General features: G+C 42.9%; 1 protein-coding gene across 2 annotated transcripts; it reads left to right on the plus strand.

Annotated features, from left to right (window-relative positions):
- Window positions 1-2,677: 2,677 nt before the first annotated feature.
- On the plus strand, window positions 2,678-17,902 carry LOC106607607 (protein NDNF). 2 transcript variants are annotated; one of them, XM_014204744.3, is made up of 4 exons: window positions 2,678-3,132; window positions 10,836-11,050; window positions 12,335-12,456; window positions 15,438-17,902. In XM_014204744.3, the coding sequence occupies exons 2-4, from the start codon at window positions 10,869-10,871 to the stop codon at window positions 16,859-16,861; spliced, it is 1,728 nt and encodes a 575-aa protein (XP_014060219.1). In that variant the 5' UTR covers window positions 2,678-3,132; window positions 10,836-10,868; the 3' UTR covers window positions 16,862-17,902. The 2 variants fall into 2 exon arrangements, with proteins under 2 accessions (XP_014060219.1, XP_082832286.1); XM_082976160.1 differs by lacking the exon at window positions 2,678-3,132 and adding an exon at window positions 3,441-3,551.
- The last annotated feature ends 645 nt before the right edge of the window (window positions 17,903-18,547 follow it).

Here is an 18,547-nt window from a genome sequence, read left to right on the forward strand (position 1 = left end):
ACATAGGATAGAGATGCTTCCCAGACATGGGGCAAATGAGGAATGAGAGTTGCAATGTGTCCAGAAAAAAACCAAAGAATCAAAACAAGATTTTTTCCTGACGTCTCAGATTCGCTCTCATCACTTTTGATGAAGACGAGACCACTGGAGGCTGTAAAACATATCAGAGTTAGAAAAAAGAAGATAGGAAAAAAAACAGACGGCGAGGGCAGCTGTAAATGAAGAGATATAGGTATGTGATCGGAGATCAGCCAGAGCCAATTGAGAGCAGACTGTATTTGCTAATGAGTGACCTGCAAATCAAGCTGTTAAGGCAGTCACCACGGCGAGGAGAAAGGAGATCTGAATACAAAGTCCCAGCTTCAATTGCTCCCCCATCCCAGGGGACTTGCTCCTTTATCTGTGAAAATGAAATGAATTGTTGGCGCCACCCCTGGAGGTCCCAGTGTCCCCTCCCTCTTTGTGTCTTCATCCCCCTCACGTTGATACATTCCCACTTATTACCTCAGGACCGCCTGCCCCACCTTCAAATCTACCCTCCCACACCCAGGGGAGGCTAATACTGATCCAAAGGCTGCCTATCCCATCCCAGCCAGTTGTCCCTCCCTACTTACTCACACTCACCTACAATCATTCTCTTCTCTTTCTGTTGTCATGTTGGAAGTTGAGTAGCTCAATCTTTCCCACCTCCCAACCCAACCTTTTCCTCTCCCCCTGGTGATCTGATCTGAGATGGTGTTTGTCCTCTCTCTCTCTCTCTCTCTCCTCTCTCTCTCTCTCTCTCTCTCTCTCTCTCTCTCTCTCTCTCTCCTCTCTCTCTCTCTCTCTCTCTCTCTCTCCTCTCTCTCTCTCTCTCTCTCCTCTCTCTCTCTCAAGGGACTCTCTGCCAGCTCAGGAGCAGATGGGTGGCTGGTGTTGATATGTTGTTAAAAATAAAGATTCCTGTTAACCCGTTGTCAGCTAGCGCCCTTTCTTTCTTTCTTTCTTTCTTTCTTTCTTTCTTTCTTTCTTTCTTTCTTTCTTTCTTTCTTTCTTTCTTTCTTTCTTTCTTTCTTTCTTTCTTTCTTTCTTTCTTTCTCAAACACTGCCCACGCAACACTTTACAACATAGTCGCAGTACTGTGCCACTACCGCTCTGCAGACAGTAGCCCAGCTGTCTGTCCCATACGACTGAGCCCTGGCCTTAAAAACATGATATTTAATACATGATTGTCATAAAGACGGCCTGCTGCATTATGCATGACTCGTAAGCAGACATAAATAATAAATGAAACCAGCAATTTTGTGGTTTCTGCCATGCAATTATTTAAATTACATTTTCTGTCTTGGTTTTTGTTGCTCTCAGCGGATCGAGTTAGTCCAGTGACTGTTTGTCGATAAGTTATTAAAGGCAACACAAGAGAGGGAAAGCTGTGGGATCAAAATAAATATTCAGGCCAGCGCTGATGGTGCAGATCCCACCAGAGAGAGAGAAAACGACAGACGGAGAGATAGTGTGCATTTTGTGGGTGTCTGTCCTGATATACCTGTCATATGCCAGCATGCAGGCTGAGTTACCTTACAGATACAACGGGAGAGAGGTGAATTATGGGACAGGAATATTCTTCTGACATTACTTTGGCTCCATCAGATACGCTGATCCATTTCCTGCACTAAACAGCAGCACTGAAATAAATTAAATATACGGACAGTCAGTTGTATATAGGCTATAACCCCAAAAGGTTAATCAGAATCTTGCCTTCAAACGCATCAGCCATATCGTGCTCTGCCAGATTGTCAACTTTTAAAACTTCAGAGGGATTCTAAAGTGGGCCAGGGAGAGAGAGAGAGGGGAGAGCTGTTAGCTTTGAAAGAGAGTCCAGCAGCAGTGAGGGGTCCTTCCTAAAAGGGGAAACAGATTTTGCCACTGCTCTGATCATTAATATATTAATCTATTTTTTTCCAGGAGGTTTTGCTTTAAGCCCCCATATTGCAGAGGGCTCTCAGGTTTGTCTAAGGACAGACAATACTCCCTCTGGGTGAAGTGGCTCCATTCAGAGGACCTCAATAGTCCTACTGAAGTAGCTAGTGAATGGGTGGGAAAAGCCCTGGCGAGAGAAAAGAGAGGGGAGTTAGCACACAATGCAAACAGCCTCTTTGGTTTTCTGATGATATTGACTGAAGACCGGAAGAAAGAGTACCTACATGCGGTTCTCCATTGTGTGTCTTTGTGTGTCAATGTGCACCTTGCTCCTCTGAGAGCTGTACTTGACCCATACCTCCTCACACCATACCATACCACACCACTCCACCCCAACTTAGATTTTTGTTTCTTGCCCTACGTTGTGTACATTTTCAGTTCACAACACTCTGCTGCATTGTGGTTTGTCATTGACATGACTGCTGTTTGTTATTCTTGTGTTCATAGTCAATTAGAGGCACCAAATCAAATGGCAGAAGAAAATGTGACGTCAAGCTCCCACAGTTCATACTCAATATAGATCTTATCAGATCGTCCAGCAAATGGTTAATGTGGGCAAGTTTTGTATCATCATTCACCCCCTCTCCATTCTCCACCACTACCTCTGACAACTCCCCCCCACCTTCTGCACACACACACTCCCCTCACCACCACCCCCACTCCCACTCTGTGACCTCACCACCCTGAACACACATACACACACACTACACACGTGTGCCTACCTCTGTTTGATTTGTGCTGCTCACTGAGATCTGAACTGGACTGGAGAAGAGGAGAGACATTTGAGAGGGAAAAAAACTAGAGAGAAATAGGAGAAGAGGATAGAGAAGAGAAGAGAGAGAAGCTTCACTCACAGACGATGACATTCACATAGCGATCACAGATCTTGTAGGACTCGTATGGGGTAAGGCTCCACGTGTGACTGAGTGGGACCTACAGATACCCAATACTGTGCTTTGGGACCTGACACCACACTGAGAGTGGTGCTGAGGCAGCCGGACACCTACTAAAGCAGAAAGCAAGCTCCAAGGGAGGGAAAGGGGCATCCAACAACAACCTGTGTTGTTTGCTCGAGCTCCTCCTCCCGTCCATCTCTCATCCTCCTTTCGTTCATCTCTCCTCTCATCCCTCATATTCTGCTCTGGAGTGGGAGAGTCTGTCTGCACTGTGAGGTAAGGACAAGCATGTTGTTGTCAAGTGCCTGTGTGTGCATTATCTTGAAATGTTCACATCGATAAACAAGTCTGGATGTTATTCAAACTTGTTTCTACATCAGAGCAGTTCATTTTTTTCTCTCAGCCTCAGGAGGTTGGAGAAAGCTGTGTGGGGGTTTGGAGTACTTTGGGTTTGTTGTCGGTGGGACAAGTACATGACGCAAATAATGAAGCTTTTATGTTTTTTTGTGTTTTTTTCACCTAATTTTCTACATACTATAGCTTTCCTTTAAACCACTGTATGTTTCACTATGACTGCTTGTCTGTCAATCATTTGTCTGTCTCTCTGTCAGTCAACCTGCCTTTTTATTTCATCCATCTCTCCTCTCATCCCTCATATTCTGCTCTGGAGTGGGAGAGTCTGTCTGCTCTGTGAGGTAAGGACAAGCATGTTGTTGTCAAGTGCCTGTGTGTGCATCATCTTGAAATGTTCATATCGATAAACAAGTCTGGATGTTATTCAAACTTGTTTCTACATCAGAGCAGTTCATTTTTTTCTCTCAGCCTCAGGAGGTTGGAGAAAGCTGTGTGGGGGTTTGGAGTACTTTGGGTTTGTTGTCGGTGGGACAAACAGATGATGCAAATAGTGAAGATTTTTATGTATTTTTTCTGGGTTTTATTTACTTCATTTTCTACATACTGTAGCTTTCCTCTAAACCACTGTTTCACTATGACCGCTTGTCTGTCAATCACTTGCATGTCTCTCTGTCAGTCAACCTGCCTTTTTCTCTGTCTCTCTGTCAGCCGGTATCTCAGTATGTTCCTCTAGCTCCCCATAAGAGTTGCTAAGTGTGACTGTGAAGTGGGAAGTGATAGCAGAAGGAAAGAGGACATAATGAAGGAGGACATCAGAGAGATCTAGCAATAATGTGTGTGTGTGTGTGTGTGTGTGTGTGTGTGTGTGTGTGTGTGTGTGTGTGTGTGTGTGTGTGTGTGTGTGTGTGTGTGTGTGTGTGAGAGCGAGCGAGCGAGAGTGTGAGAGAGAGAGCGAAAGGGATGGTGAGAAAGAGGGGGTGGTGGATATAAGGGAGAGAGACGGCTAACACACTCAGACACACTAGCAGTGGGGTAGAAGCACCCTCTACACTCCACCTCCGACTCCCTCGCCATATCATGTCCCCCCAAACCATATCCCATATTAGTGAGGATACATAAAATCCTTTGGGGACCTACCCATGCCATTTAATCTGTCCCTCTAACCCACTCACAGGAGGCAGATGGGACCCCCTAAGTCTAGGACAGAAGACATCTGACACAGTGTCTATACCGATACCAAAGCAAACCAAAATTGGTTCTGTGAAAGTTCCCAGAACATTTGTTAGGTCTGAGTAAATCTTCTCATAACACAAACACTGTCCAGTCGTGGTGATGATTATAGAATGATTGTATAAAACATTTGCCTGATGTTGCAAGAACATTCCTAGAACACATTTAATCTGTTTTTTAAAGGCTCCTAGAATGTTTCATTTGGTTGTGGGAAGAGTGTAATGAGAACAAAAATATATGTTCCCAAAACACAAAAACTGTCCAATTGTGCAGATGATTATACGGCGCTTCTTTTAGGGAGTATAAAACCTTCACTTGATGTTAAAAGAACGTTCCCAGAACACATTTCATTTGTTCTTTAAAGGTTCCCAGAATGTTTCATTATGTTGTGGGAACAATTTGGTGGAAACATTGTGGGGACATTACTAATGATTCAGTATGTTCCCAAACATAAAAACTGTACAGTTGTGCGGAAGATTCTACAATGTTTTTTTTAGGGTGCAAAAACATTCACCTGGTTTTACAAGAATTTTCCCAGAGCACATTTTGTCTGTTATTTTAATGTTCCCAGCATGTTTCATTAGGTTATGGGAACATTGTGTCGATACGACAAGAGATATGTTCCAAAAACACAAAAACTGTCCATTTGTGCTCATTATAACAATGTTTCTATTAGGTTGAAAATAATGTTGCTTGAAGTTGTAAGAACATTCCCAGAAAACATTTTTGATGTTCTTCAAAAGTTCCTAAAACATTTATTTAGGTTGTGGGAACATTGTGAGACTATCACAAGAGATAGGTTCCCAAAACACTAGAACTGTTCAGTTGTAAGTTCATTTTTATGACGTTCATAGCATTGTTTTATGTTTAAGGTGATATTTCATTGATGTTCACACAATATACATTTGACCTTTTCTTTGAGGTCCTCAGAACATTTCAAGAACGTTTAGAAAATGTTATATTTAAGTTTGTGTAGCTCCTTAAAACATAAGCAGATTGGAATACATCCCCATTGTGTTTGTCAATTTGCATAGTGTACTTTTGGGTGATATAGAGAAACATTCCTTTTACATTTCATTCACAGGACATTTGAACAACATTTAATCATACAAAGACACCCATATGTTCTACACTTAATATGTTGATAATGTGCACATTATTTCATTCATAGGACATTTAATTACACAAACATACTTATTCACATCATATGTTGACAATTTGCACATGCAGGCTTTGAACCTGCAATGTTTGGTTCCACTAGAAAGATAATTAACCTTCTGCGACACCAGTGGATAGCTATGGCCTTGTGTTTTTTCCCCCAGTCAAACATGGTCAATCAGGACACAACACAGAACAGTTATTAAAATGTTCCCATCCTCTTCATATTCTGTGTAATTGTAACACTGTATATTATGATTTTCTTTCTTCATCACATATGTTGAGAATCTTATGAAATGTGATTTTGAAATTGAGAAAAGGTAAAAAAAAACGTATTTAGTTTGATGGTTCAGAGTCTGTATATAAGAAGCATATGAATACATAAGAATACAAGTTATATAAAGGAAGCTCTTTCCAACTAAAATCACATTTCACAAGACTTTCAACACATGATGAAGAAAGAAAATCACAAATTACAGTCTTACAAGTACACAGAATTTGAAGAGGATGTGAACATTTTAATAACTCAGAAATTGTGTTATGTGTCCTTATTTGACCATATTTGACTGATAAAAAAGCTCCACAAGGCCAAAGCTATCCCCTGGTGGCGAAGAGAGTTAATTATCTGGCTGCAGTTCTGAAGATTGCATCTTCAATCCCACATATTCTGTAACCATTTTCCTGTAACCAAGTGAAATTGAGGCCCAGATATACTCCACTAAAAGAGAGGTTGTCTTTATTTCATCCAGATATATAAATCCAGTCAGAAATGCAGAAAAAAAAGCATTGTGTAAAAATTGACGGTTCAAATAAATAAAAACATCATACTTTGAGACGCTTGATATGCTGATCCTAGATCAGCACTCAGTCTTGTAAATATAAATATGGGCCTAGAAGTACGCAGCATACTGTGCGCTTGGAAAGTATTCAGACCCCTTCACTTTTTTCTCATTTTGTGACGTTCCAGCCCTATTCTAAAATGTATTAAATCGTTTTTTCCCCCTCATCAATCTACACACAATACCCCATAACGACAGAGCAAAAACAGGCAAATTTATTAAAACCAAAATACTGAAATATTACATTTGCACAAGTATTCAGACCCTTTACTCAGTACTTTGTTGAAACACTTTTGGCAGCGATTACAGCCTCGAGTCTTCTTGGGTATGACGCTACAAGCTTGGCACACCTGGTTGATGTTTTGGACAATGTTTTGCTCACGCGGACTGGAATATGTTCTGGTCAGACTCAGAGAACAACATTGACTTATACGCTGACTCTGTGAGTGCGTTTATAAAGAAGTGCATTGGAGATGTTGTACCCACTGTGACTATTAAAACCTACCCTAACTAGAAACCGTGGATGTGGCATTAGCGCAAAACTGAAAGCGCGATCCATCGCATTTAACCATGGAAAGAGGTCTGGGAAAATGTCTGAATATAAACAGTGTACCTATTCCCTCCGCAAGGCAGTCAAACAAGCGAAATGCCAGTACAGGGACAAGGTGGAGTCGCAATTCAATGGCTCAGACACTAAACGTATGTGGCAGGGTCTACAGGAAATCACGGACTACAAAAAGAAATCCAGCCACGTCACAGACACCGATGTCACGCTTCCAGACAAACTAAACACCTTCTTTGTGGATTATACAGTGCCACTGTCGCGGGCCGCTAACAAGGACTGCGCCCCCGCCCCCCCCTCTTCTCCGTGGCTGACGTGAGTAAAACATTTAAACGTGTTAACTCTCGCAATGATGCCGGACCAGACAGCATCCTTAGTCGCGTCCTCAAAGCATGCGCAGACCAGCTGGCTGATGTGTTTACGAACATATTCAATCGTTCCTTATCCCAGTCTGTTGTCCTCACCTGCTTCAAGATGGCTGCCATTGTTCCTGTACCCAAGAAGGCAAAGATAACTGAACTAAGTGACTACCACCCCGTAGCATTCACTTCTGTCATCATGAAAGGGCTTTGAAGACTAGTCAAGTATCATATCACCTCCACCTTACCGGCCACCCTAGACCCACTTCAGTTTGCATACCGCCCCAACAGATCCACAGACGACGCAATCGCCATCACACTGCACACTGCCCTATCCCATCTGGAGAAAATTAATACCTATGTAAGAGTGCTGTTCATTGACTACAGCTCAGCATTCAACATCATAGTACCCTCCAAGCTCATCATCAAGCTGGAGGCCCTGGGTCTCAAACCCGCTCTGTGCAATTGGGTCCTGGACTTTCTGACCGGCCACTCCCAGGTAGTAAAGGTAGGAAACAACATCTCAACTTCGCTGACCCTCAACACTGGGGCCCCACAAGGGTGCGTGCTCATCCCCCTCCTGTACTCCCTGTTAACCCACGACTGCGTGGCCATGCACGCCTTAAACTCAATCATCAAGTTTGCAGACGACACAACAGTAGTGGGCTTGATTACCAACAACGACAAGATAGCCTACAGGGAGGAGGTGAGGGCACTCGGAGTGTGGTGTCGGGAAAACAACTTCTCACTCAACATCAACAAAACAAAAGGAGATGATCGTGGACTTCAGGAAACAGTAGCGGGGGCATCCCCTTATCCACATCGAAGGGACAGCAGTGGAGAAGGTGGAAAGTTTTAAGTTCCTCGGCGTACACATCACAGACAAACTGAAATGGTCCACTCACACAGACAGTGTGGTGAAGAAGGCGCAACAGCGCCTCTTCAACCTCAGGAGGCTGAAGAAATTTGTCTTGTCACCCAAAACCCTGACAAACTTTTACAGATGCACAATCGAGAGCATCCTGTCGGGCTGTATCACAGCCTGGTACGGCAACTGCACCACCCTCAACTGCAAGGCTCTCCAGAGGGTGGTGTGGTCTGCACAATGCATCACTGGGGGCAAACTACTTACCCTCCATGACACCTACAACACCCAATGTCACAGGAAGGCCAATAAGATCATCAAGGACATCAACCACCAGAGCCACTGCCTGTTCACACTGTTACCATCCAGACGGTGAGGTCAGTACAGGTGCATCAAAGCTGGGACTGAGAGACTAAAAAACAGCTTCTATCTCAAGGCCATCAGACTGCTAAACAGCAATCATTAACTCAGAGAGGCTGCTGCCTACATTAAGACCCAATCGCTGGCCACTTTAATAAAGGGATCACTAGTCACTTTATACAATGCACTCTAAATAATGCCACTTTAATAATGTTTACATATCTTACATTACTCATATCACATGTATATACTATTTTATACCATCTATTGCATCTTCGCCATCACTCATCCATATACTTACATGTACATATTCTCATTCACCCCTTTAGATTTGTGTGTATTAGGTAATTGTTGGGGAATTGTTAGATTACTTGTTAGATATTACTGTTAGGTAATATTGTTAGATATTACTGCACTGTCGGAACTAGAAGCCCAAGCATTTTGCTAAACTCGCATTAACATCTGCTAACCATGTGTATGAGACAAATAAGATTTGATTTGATTTGATTTATTTGGGGAGTTTCTCACATTCTTCTCTGCAGATCCTCTCAAGCTTTGTCAGGTTGGATGGGGAGCATCGCTGCACAGCTATTTTCAGGTGTCTCCAGAAATGTTCAGTCAGGTTCAAGTCCGGGCTCTGGCTGGTCCACTCAAGGACATACAGAGACTTGTCCCGAAGCCACTCCTGCGTTGTCTAGGCTGTGTGCTTAGGGTCATTGTCCTGTTGAAAGGTGAACCTTCGCCCCAGTGTGAGGTCCTGAGAACTCTGTAGCAGGTTTTCATCAACGATCTCTCTGTACTTTGTTCATCTTTCCCTCAAGAACGACTAGTTTCTCAGTCCTTGCCGCTGAAAAACATCCCCACAGCATGATGCTGCCACCACCATGCCTCACCGTAGGGACAGTATTGGCCAGGTGATGAGTGGTGCCTGGTTTCCTCCAGATGTGACGCTTGGAATTCAGGCCTGAGTAAAGCATCTCAATACTTATGTAAATGGCATATTTCATTTTTTTTATTTTTTTTTTTTGCTTTGTCATTAAGGGGTTTTGTGTCTAGATTGATATGGACAATTAAAACAAATCTATTTTAGAATAAGGCTGTAACATAACAAAATGTGGGAAAAGTCAAAGGATCTGAATACTTTCCGAGTGCACTATACAGTATGTGGCACCAGTTATGAACCCATTAGACGTGAAGCTGTAGAAAACACCAATCATTTCAATATATGTGCCTCCTTCCATCACACTTTGCCTTCTTTTGCTCCATTTCTCATTTATTACTCTGGACCCCAGCCTCCCCCTCTTCTCATTTCTCAAAATGTTCTCTCACTCTCCCTCACTCTGCATCTCTCATTTCTCAATATTTCAATCTTTCTCACTCTCACCTCCCTCTCTCATTTCTCTCTCTCTCCCTTTCTCCCTCTCTGTAAAAGCTTTATGGGTGTGTTGACTCCACTACTTGGATAATGAGATCCTCCATACTTTGTAATGATGCAACTGTTGTTGTAACTCAGAGGTCCCAGGGCCTGATCAAGACTCAGATGCATATGCCTAGAACCTACGTACAATTGTCATCTGATCTGCAGGGCACAGCCTTGACGCCGACAAACACACGTTGAGAAGCAGGCGTTTTTTGAAGACTGTGACTTTGAATGAATGCATTTTTTCTCTGGGGACGAGAGCCGAGACCTGTAATCATATCTACAAATCATCACAACAGTGAGAACAGGAAAGAAAAAGCAGCCCAATCTGAAATCTGTTTCAAAGTTCTTGTGGCTTTGTCTGCTTTTGTCAAGAGAATCTGTCTCCCAATTGGATTATACTGAAGCACCTCCAGATGTTGTTTGTGTTTTTCCAAACTGAAGTGGCGGATTTCCGTTAACAAAGGCTGCAACGACCATGAAAAAATACCCTCTATTTAGAGAACAAACCCATTTGTACTGGCATACTATAAATAGATCTATATATTCAAATGAATCCACTTCTGAGAGATATTTGCAACCCACTTCACGCTTTGAAAGTCGTACGATGAGTGATTTTTCACCAAGTGTCAAGCTGCGCTATACAGATCCCAGTAATATAGCGTGGCAATTTGCTTTCCCGCATGAATAATTCCGTGTGAATAGCGGAAATGTTTCCTCATATCAATGAATCATCTGCTGCTAGACCTCTTTAGTACATCATGAACAGTAGGAGCAGAACTGTATGTGATGGAACTGATGGATGCTTTTGACCTTTCCCCTGCTCTTTCAGTCCCTGGGAGACGGCAGAGTGGTGACAGTGTGAATGATGGCAGCAATGGCCCTGTCCTGGTATCTCTGCCTGGCCGTGACTCTCCTCTGTGGCCCCTCCTGGCCCCAAGGACACTCGGCTCTGGCCCCTGAGAATGAGGTGCCACTCCGCCCCACCGCCTGGCTGCCTGATGGAAAGGTCACCTCCATACATCTGCCCAAAGGACGCACCCGGAGGTACAGTATAGAGACCACGTCAGAGGAGGTGGATAGTATTGCACACTGAATGTTTATGTTCCGTGTCCTGGACAAAGATTGAAATACTTATTAAGAAAGGCCCCTGTTTAAAATGATGTCACAACAATAGGCTATGTTATTACAAGCTACCCAAATGGTAATTTCCTGTGTAATTCTTCATGGGTTTGAGCAAAAACAATGATAGCCTTAATCTTAATAGCCATTTCTTTGGTTGTTGGAAAGGCAGTGGTTGAGTGTAGTGTGGCCCCATGGGCAGGAAGAGCAACCCGCTTGGCCCGGGCTCTGCTGATCATGTCAGTGGTAGAGCTCTAACCCTGGGAGCTGTAAATTGGAATATGGGCATCCCTGTGAGCTGTCCATCTGTCCATCCATGCAGCCATGCATTACAAAACAGATTTTTTTTTAAATGAGGAAAAAATCCGCTAATTATGATTCTAATTAATCAATCAGTTAAACTATGTATTGCCCTTGACAACATTAGCACGGCACAGCTGTTGATAAACTGCAGCACATCAGCAGTTGATCCAGAAAATATATGTAAAAGAATGATACTATTTTTCAATGGGCAGAGTAAATATTCCGGAGCCTATGACAACATAGAGGTCAATTACATCTCAATATTGAATGTCTCACCTTGATGAGTTATGTTGGTGAAAATACAAAGATGATCAAATATTGCTGACTGAGTTGGTGATTGATAATGATAGTCATGGTTAATTGGTGAATTTGAATCTAATTATATTGTGGAGGAGATGAACAATAAGCTTGTAGAAGGAGACCAGAATGTCTAAGCACAGAAATGTGATGTTGGATTGACACCTGTAGTCTAACATTGTGTGTCCATAGACTGCAGTTCTGTGGATTGTCATCGCACACGGTGAGGAGGGATATCTAATGTAGCAATCCAATGACAAATGTTTCATGGTCCTATAATTGCCCAACATTCCAAAGCAACATTGCTGTCTTCATGCTATGCACGATTTTAGAAGGTTACAGCAAAGAGATATCCATCTGTACAGCGCAGGTCGATGAAAGCTTATCACAGATCGTTAGTTGAACTCTCCTTGTTTGCTTTACGAGCTTAACAGTGTATGGGAGAAACAAAGGAGTGGACATTTTCTAAAAACACTTGGAATGCTTTGACGGCTACATGTACAGTACTTTTCTTAGTAACAGTATGTTGTTACATTTGAAAGGGGGAAGAAAAATACATGAGAATTTAATAGACAATCCCTTTTTCGTGTGGTACCTATCTTCGTGCAGACTGTACTTCACATTGAAGAAGGTTGTGATGATGTCTGTGACCGTCAGTCCCTGTGACCTCCCCATCGAATGGACCCTCGCAGCCCGAACCCTGAAGGACAAACCGCCTAAAAATCCACACTGTAAGTGGGAAACACTGATAGAAAATAAAGGCAACTACACACAACACCCTCTCACATGCAATTCCTATTCATATCAATTCAGTTTCATTACACCTCAATCCAATTCACACTGGAGCCATTTATTTTTGACATAGTGTCCATTTAAAGACTAACCCTGGTCATAAATGTCTACAAGATAGGAGAGACTTAATCAGTCCATTGGTCTTGCTCTCTCTTTCCACCTCTCTCTCTTTTCCTCTCTCCCTCTCTCTTACTCACACACACACAGTACTGAGCCCAGGCCTAGTATATCACTGGACAATCTGCCCAACCATTTTACCTTCAAAGCAAGAAGGACAGTAATATCTAAATGTCACACTTTTTTCCTGAATGTAAGAGAGATTAGATGGATGTTTGTATTAAAGTATGATTATATCTGGCTCACATACAGTACAGTGGCTTGCGAAGGTATTCACCCCCTTGGCATTTTTCCTATTTTGTTGTTCCACTTACAACGTGGAATTAAAATAGATTTTTTTCGGGGGTTTGTATCGTGTGATTTACACAACATGCCTACCACTTTGAAGATGCAAAATATTTTTTATTATGAAACAAACAAGAAATAAGACAAAAAACTTGAGAGTGCACAATTATTAACTATTCACCCCCCCCCCAAAGTCAATACTTGTTATTAATATTATTAATTCATAATTATTATAATGTAGAGCCACCTTTTGCAGCAATTACAACTGCAAGTCTCTTGGGTTATGTCTCTATAAGCTTGGCACGCCTAGCCACTGTGATTTTTGCCCATTCTTCAAGCAAAACAACTCCAGCTCCTTCAAGTTGGATGGGTTCCGCTGGTGTACAGCAATCTTTAAGTCATACCACAGATTCCCAACTGGATTGAGGTCTGGGCTTTGACTAGGCCATTCCAAGACATTTACATTTTTCCACTTAAACCACTCGAGTGTTGCTTTAGCAGTATGCTTAGGGTCATTGTCCTGCTGGAAGGTGAACCTCTGTCCCAGTCTCAAATCTCTTGAAGACTGAAACAGGTCTCCCTCAAGAATTTCCCCGTATTTAGCGCCATCCATTATTCCTTCAATTCTGACCAGTTTCCCAGTCCCTGTCGATGAAAAACATCCCCACAGAATGATGCTGCCACCACCATGCTTCACTGTGGGGATGGCGTTGTTGGGGTGATGAGATGTGCTGGGTTTGTGCCAGACATAGCGTTTTCCTTGATGGCCAAAAACCTACATTTGACCAGAGTACCTTCTCCCATATGTTTGGGAGTCTCTCACATGCCTTTTGGCGAACACCAAACATGTTTGCTTATTTTTTTCTGTAAGCAATGGCTTTTTTCTGGCCACTCTTCCGTAAAGCCCAGCTCTGTGGAGTGTATGGCTTAAAGTGATCCTATGGACAGATACTCCAATCTCCGCAGTGGAGCTTTGCAGCTCCTTCATGGTTATCTTTGGTCTCTTTGTTGCCTTTCTAAATAATGCCCTATTTGACTGGTCCATGAGTTTTGGTGGGCGGCCCGCTCTTGGCAGGTTTGTTGTGGAGCCATATTCATAATTTTTTTTATAATGGATTTAATGGTGCTCAAAGTTTCTGATATTGTTTTATAACCCAACCCTCATCTGTACTTCTCTACAACTTTGTCTCTGACCTGTTTGGAGAGCTCCTTGGTCTTCATGGTGCCGCTTTCTTGGTGGTGCCCCCTGCTTAGTGGAGTTGCAGACTCTGGGGCCTTTCAGAACAGGTATATATATTATATATATACTGAGATCATGTGACAGATCATGTGACACTTAAATTGCACACAGGTGAACTTTATTTAACTAATTATGTGACTTCTGAAGGTAATTGGTTGCACCAGATCTTATTTAGGGGCTTCATAGCAAAGGAGGTGAATACATATGCACGCACCACTTTTCCCTTTTATACATTTTTTAACATTTTTTGAAACAAGTTATTTTTTTCATTTCACTTCACAAATTTGGACTATTTTGTGTATGTCCATTACATGAAATCCAAATAAAAATCAATTTAAATTACAGGTTGTAATGTAACAAAATAGGAAAAACGCCAAGGGGGATGAATACTTTTGCAAGGCACTGTTTTGCCAATACTTGAGGATAAGGGTTTTAAATTTGTCATTTAAAATAACACATATAGAGAGGGTTCTGCTTTTTAAAATAACTTTTATAAGATTGATACATAGATAGATTTGTACAGAACGGCATGCAAGTAATAGCCTATACAGTATAAACTGAAATTCAGCTAAATTCTGACCTTTACGATTTCATTGGAAATGTCTCATATTCATGCCCAATAGTTTTTATTTGCGCTTCTATGGGCTAAGTGAAACCCAAAATATAGCAAATCTGGTGGAAACCTCTCAAAGAGTTGCAGAAATAGAACTTGAGGGTTAAATAAAGAACAGATAAGTCTAAGCGACATAACTACATTCAATTAAAAATATATATATATATAATCTCTCGGTGAGCACAAAAAGGTCAGTTACCAAAAGTAGCCTATTTAGGCTAGCAATGATGTTATGCAACATGGTCCTCACCAGCCTGCTTAGTTAAAATCAGTGGGTATTCTAGATGGACAAACGAACAGCTTTATGAAGTTATACTGTGACACATAAATCATTCAGAGTGTGAACCCTATGTTCCCCAACGTCTGCCTAAATTATTCACTTCAATTGTGTAACATTTGGTCCCCTTTTATTTCCCAAGGTAAGGAGAAATTATAAAGGATGATGGTGAAAAGGGGTTTATATGAATAAGGGACAATCTTCTTTGCACTTCATTGATTAGAGTTGACTACTGTATTCCTTAAAAGTAATCACGATACATATTGAACTGTAAGACTGTATCTTCAATGAGTGTGAATGTATGTTCTCTCTAGTGAGTGTAAGTATGTGTGTGCATGTATGAGGCAGAATATTAATGACCCATGGCTTAACAGTGTTTTCTGCACAGGGAGTACCAAGAAGAGTATGCCAGAGGTGTGGTGGAGAGGGCCTGGGACTGAGGACAAGATACACACCTACACTGGCAACGCCATGGACACCTACACAGGTCCTTCCTACGCCCCAGCATCTATCTACATCCTCAGGCTGCGCCCCAAGGACCAGGACACCAGGGCTAGCGTGTACCTCCATCAGGGCTCTGGGTCCTCAGGGGCCTTCCCAGAGCTTCCCTCTGACCCCCATGTCCACACCCTGGGTGTAGGAATGACCAGTGTCACCCTCAGCTGGGGCCCCAGTACCTCCCTCACAAGACTGCCGCACACCCAACGCAGCTATGACTACTGTGTCCTTGTCAACCGCAAACACAACTACCGCAACCTCTGTGCTGCCCGGGAGGGCATCAGGAAAGAGCGGGAGAAAGACAAGAAACGGCAGAAGAAGGACAAACAAAGCAAAGTAACTGTGTGGCCGATTCTCAAAAACTGGTGGTGGCAGCAGTGGGATGCTGAAACAGATCTCCGGTCACCTGCTGCGCTCCGTGACCAGCATGATGAACTCCAATGTGTTTGTAAGGGAACAGAGAGCGTGTGCACTGTTTCAGAGCTTGTCCCTGACACGCAGTACTACTTTGACGTCTTTTTGATTGACAGGCTAAATGGAACCAGTGCAGCATATACTGGAACGTTCACTCAAACACATGAGGAGGCCCGACCAGCTATCACACCACTCAGGGAAGGGGAGCTCCGGTGGGTGACCTTCCGGGATGGAGGCTCAACCTCTGGGGAGTTCTTTAGCTTCCGTCCCCGGGGTTGGCAGCAGAGTGGCCTATTCACTCTCCAGAGCTGCGGAAGCAGTGAGAAGATCAAGGTCACCGTCTCCAGCAAGGGCCAAGAGCTTAGCTCCCAGGCTGTGGGAGAAGACTTGGCTCAGATCTGGCTCCAAGGCAGCCCCTCCTACCTCATCCACCTGGAGAGAGAGGGTACTGCGCCCCCCAGACAAGCTGCTCTAGGGGTGCTGAAGGCCTCTGTTAAGATGCAGGCATCCTCTGCTTACCATCGTCAAGGGGTACCTTCGCTCCCCTCCACCCTGCAGATTAAGTCTTTCAACAGGCTGCGGAGCTGTGAATCCATCACCCTGGCCTGGATGGGCACAGAGGAGAGGAGCCTATACTGCGTGTACCGCCGGAGGCTGGGTAAAGGCGAGGGGGAGAAGGGAGGTACGGCACCCTGCATGGGGCCCGAGTCACGGTCGGACACTGAGAGAGTCCTGTGTAAATACTTCCAGGAGCTAAACCCTCGGCGGGCTGTCACGACGGCCGTGATCGGGGGCCTGGAGCCTGGGGTCGCCTACATGTTTGATGTCTATCTAATGAGACGCTGGGGGATCCCCATAAAGTACAGCAGCAAGACAGTGAAAACCAGGAAGGAGTGCTGAGCTGTTGCCCCCTCCTAGTCTCGTAGTCTGCAGCAGCATTGGACTCAACAAAGAGGTGATTTACAAAGACTTACCATGACAAAGCCATTCTACTATGAGGGAGACTGTTAATAATTGTGGTACACCCGCCGAAGAGTGGTCGCATTTGAACACTGGTACCCATGGATTGGGTAGGAGAAGCAGAGGGGGGACCGCACACCAGCAAAATTAATTCCATTACAGTAACCTGCTGTGCTTTTTGTCTTTTTGTTTATAGTTGTGCCAGTTGTCCAAGTACTTATTCTGAGTCTGAGTACAAAGGAGGATAGAGGTTTTTGATGACAAAAAATGTCAGCAAAGACTGTGCCCAAAAATATGCAACAGAAACAGATGGAGCTTTGATCGTACTTTACAATGGGGATAGAGAACGTATGGTAAGAACCTACAGTATATATTTAGTGCTGCATTGTTTTGTTCTATATTCTACAGGCTTAAAACACAGATGGGGTAATCTATTGATGCTTAGCGCAAAGTCAGTGTGTAGGCTATCTTGTATTCTGCTTTCGCATGAAGCAGGTAAAATGAGCTAGCGACTAGCTTCATTGTCTTTGATGTATTTTAATTGTGCTATGCTTAAAATGCACCAATAAACACATTAGTATCTCTATCTCTGTATCAACATCTAATAAAATATCCTCTTTTGTTTGACTCTTTGCTGACAGTTAGTTGAGAAAATGATTAAATTGAGAAATCAATGTGACCCTAAATGTTAACACTTGCATTTATTTATCTCTACTTGGATGATTACTACAAAACTTAAGAGAATGACTGAAGATCATGATTGCCTAGCTGCCCTACCTGCTTCAACAGACAGAATGGGTGGACATCAGCCTGTGATATCAGAAAGTCTTGATTCCACAAAACACGTTAACACGCTAAAAAAGTAACCAATACGAGTGCATTTTTGCATCGACATAAGCACGTTTTCGTTAAGCCTGTTGCATGCTTCCCAGTCGAAACAGTTTGTGCCTATATTATGCCTAAATTAAAATGTGTGATGTTTTTGTTCGTTTTGGTGTTTGACTTATTTGTTTTCGGCTGTTAAATGTTTTTATCTTGAGGCAAGTCGAAGTTCGGTAGCCGAAGTCTACGCCCCTTCGTTTGTGATTGGTCAACAGTAGGGGTGGGAACTATGGACAGGATTTTCCAATTAAGTGTTTGCTGTGATTCAACAACAGAGCGCAGCAGCAACTAGTTTTCATGAAAAAAAATTAACTTCAAAAGTAATGCACCAAAAATCTTAGCTAGATGTAAAATTGTGTGACTTAGACCTCCTCAACAGAAATGTTAAAATGAATTACAGATTTCTTGATTTATCTTAGATTAATTCTGAATATAAAATGAGTTGTTTGGATCCTGGATGCTGATTGGTTGATATGCAGGAGTTGAGGGACACCATGACATGTTAATCTCATAATTCCCACTGTCCCACAGCCCAGGGAGGAAAGTCATAAACTTCATCTCCCTCGGGGAAAAAAAGCACATCATTATTTTCCAATGCTACTATTTGGTTTGCAACAGTTGGGGGTTGTATAAACCTACCTGTCAGCCTCTACAATCTGAGCAACAATGTGTCATTTTAAAAATGCTTTCACTCCCATGCCAGCAGGCTAGCTAGCCCAAGAATAAACATGGAACTAATAATTC

Source organism: Salmo salar, chromosome 01, assembly GCF_965601325.2.
Source record: "Salmo salar chromosome 01, fSalSal1, whole genome shotgun sequence".
Lineage (NCBI taxonomy): Eukaryota > Metazoa > Chordata > Actinopteri > Salmoniformes > Salmonidae > Salmo > Salmo salar.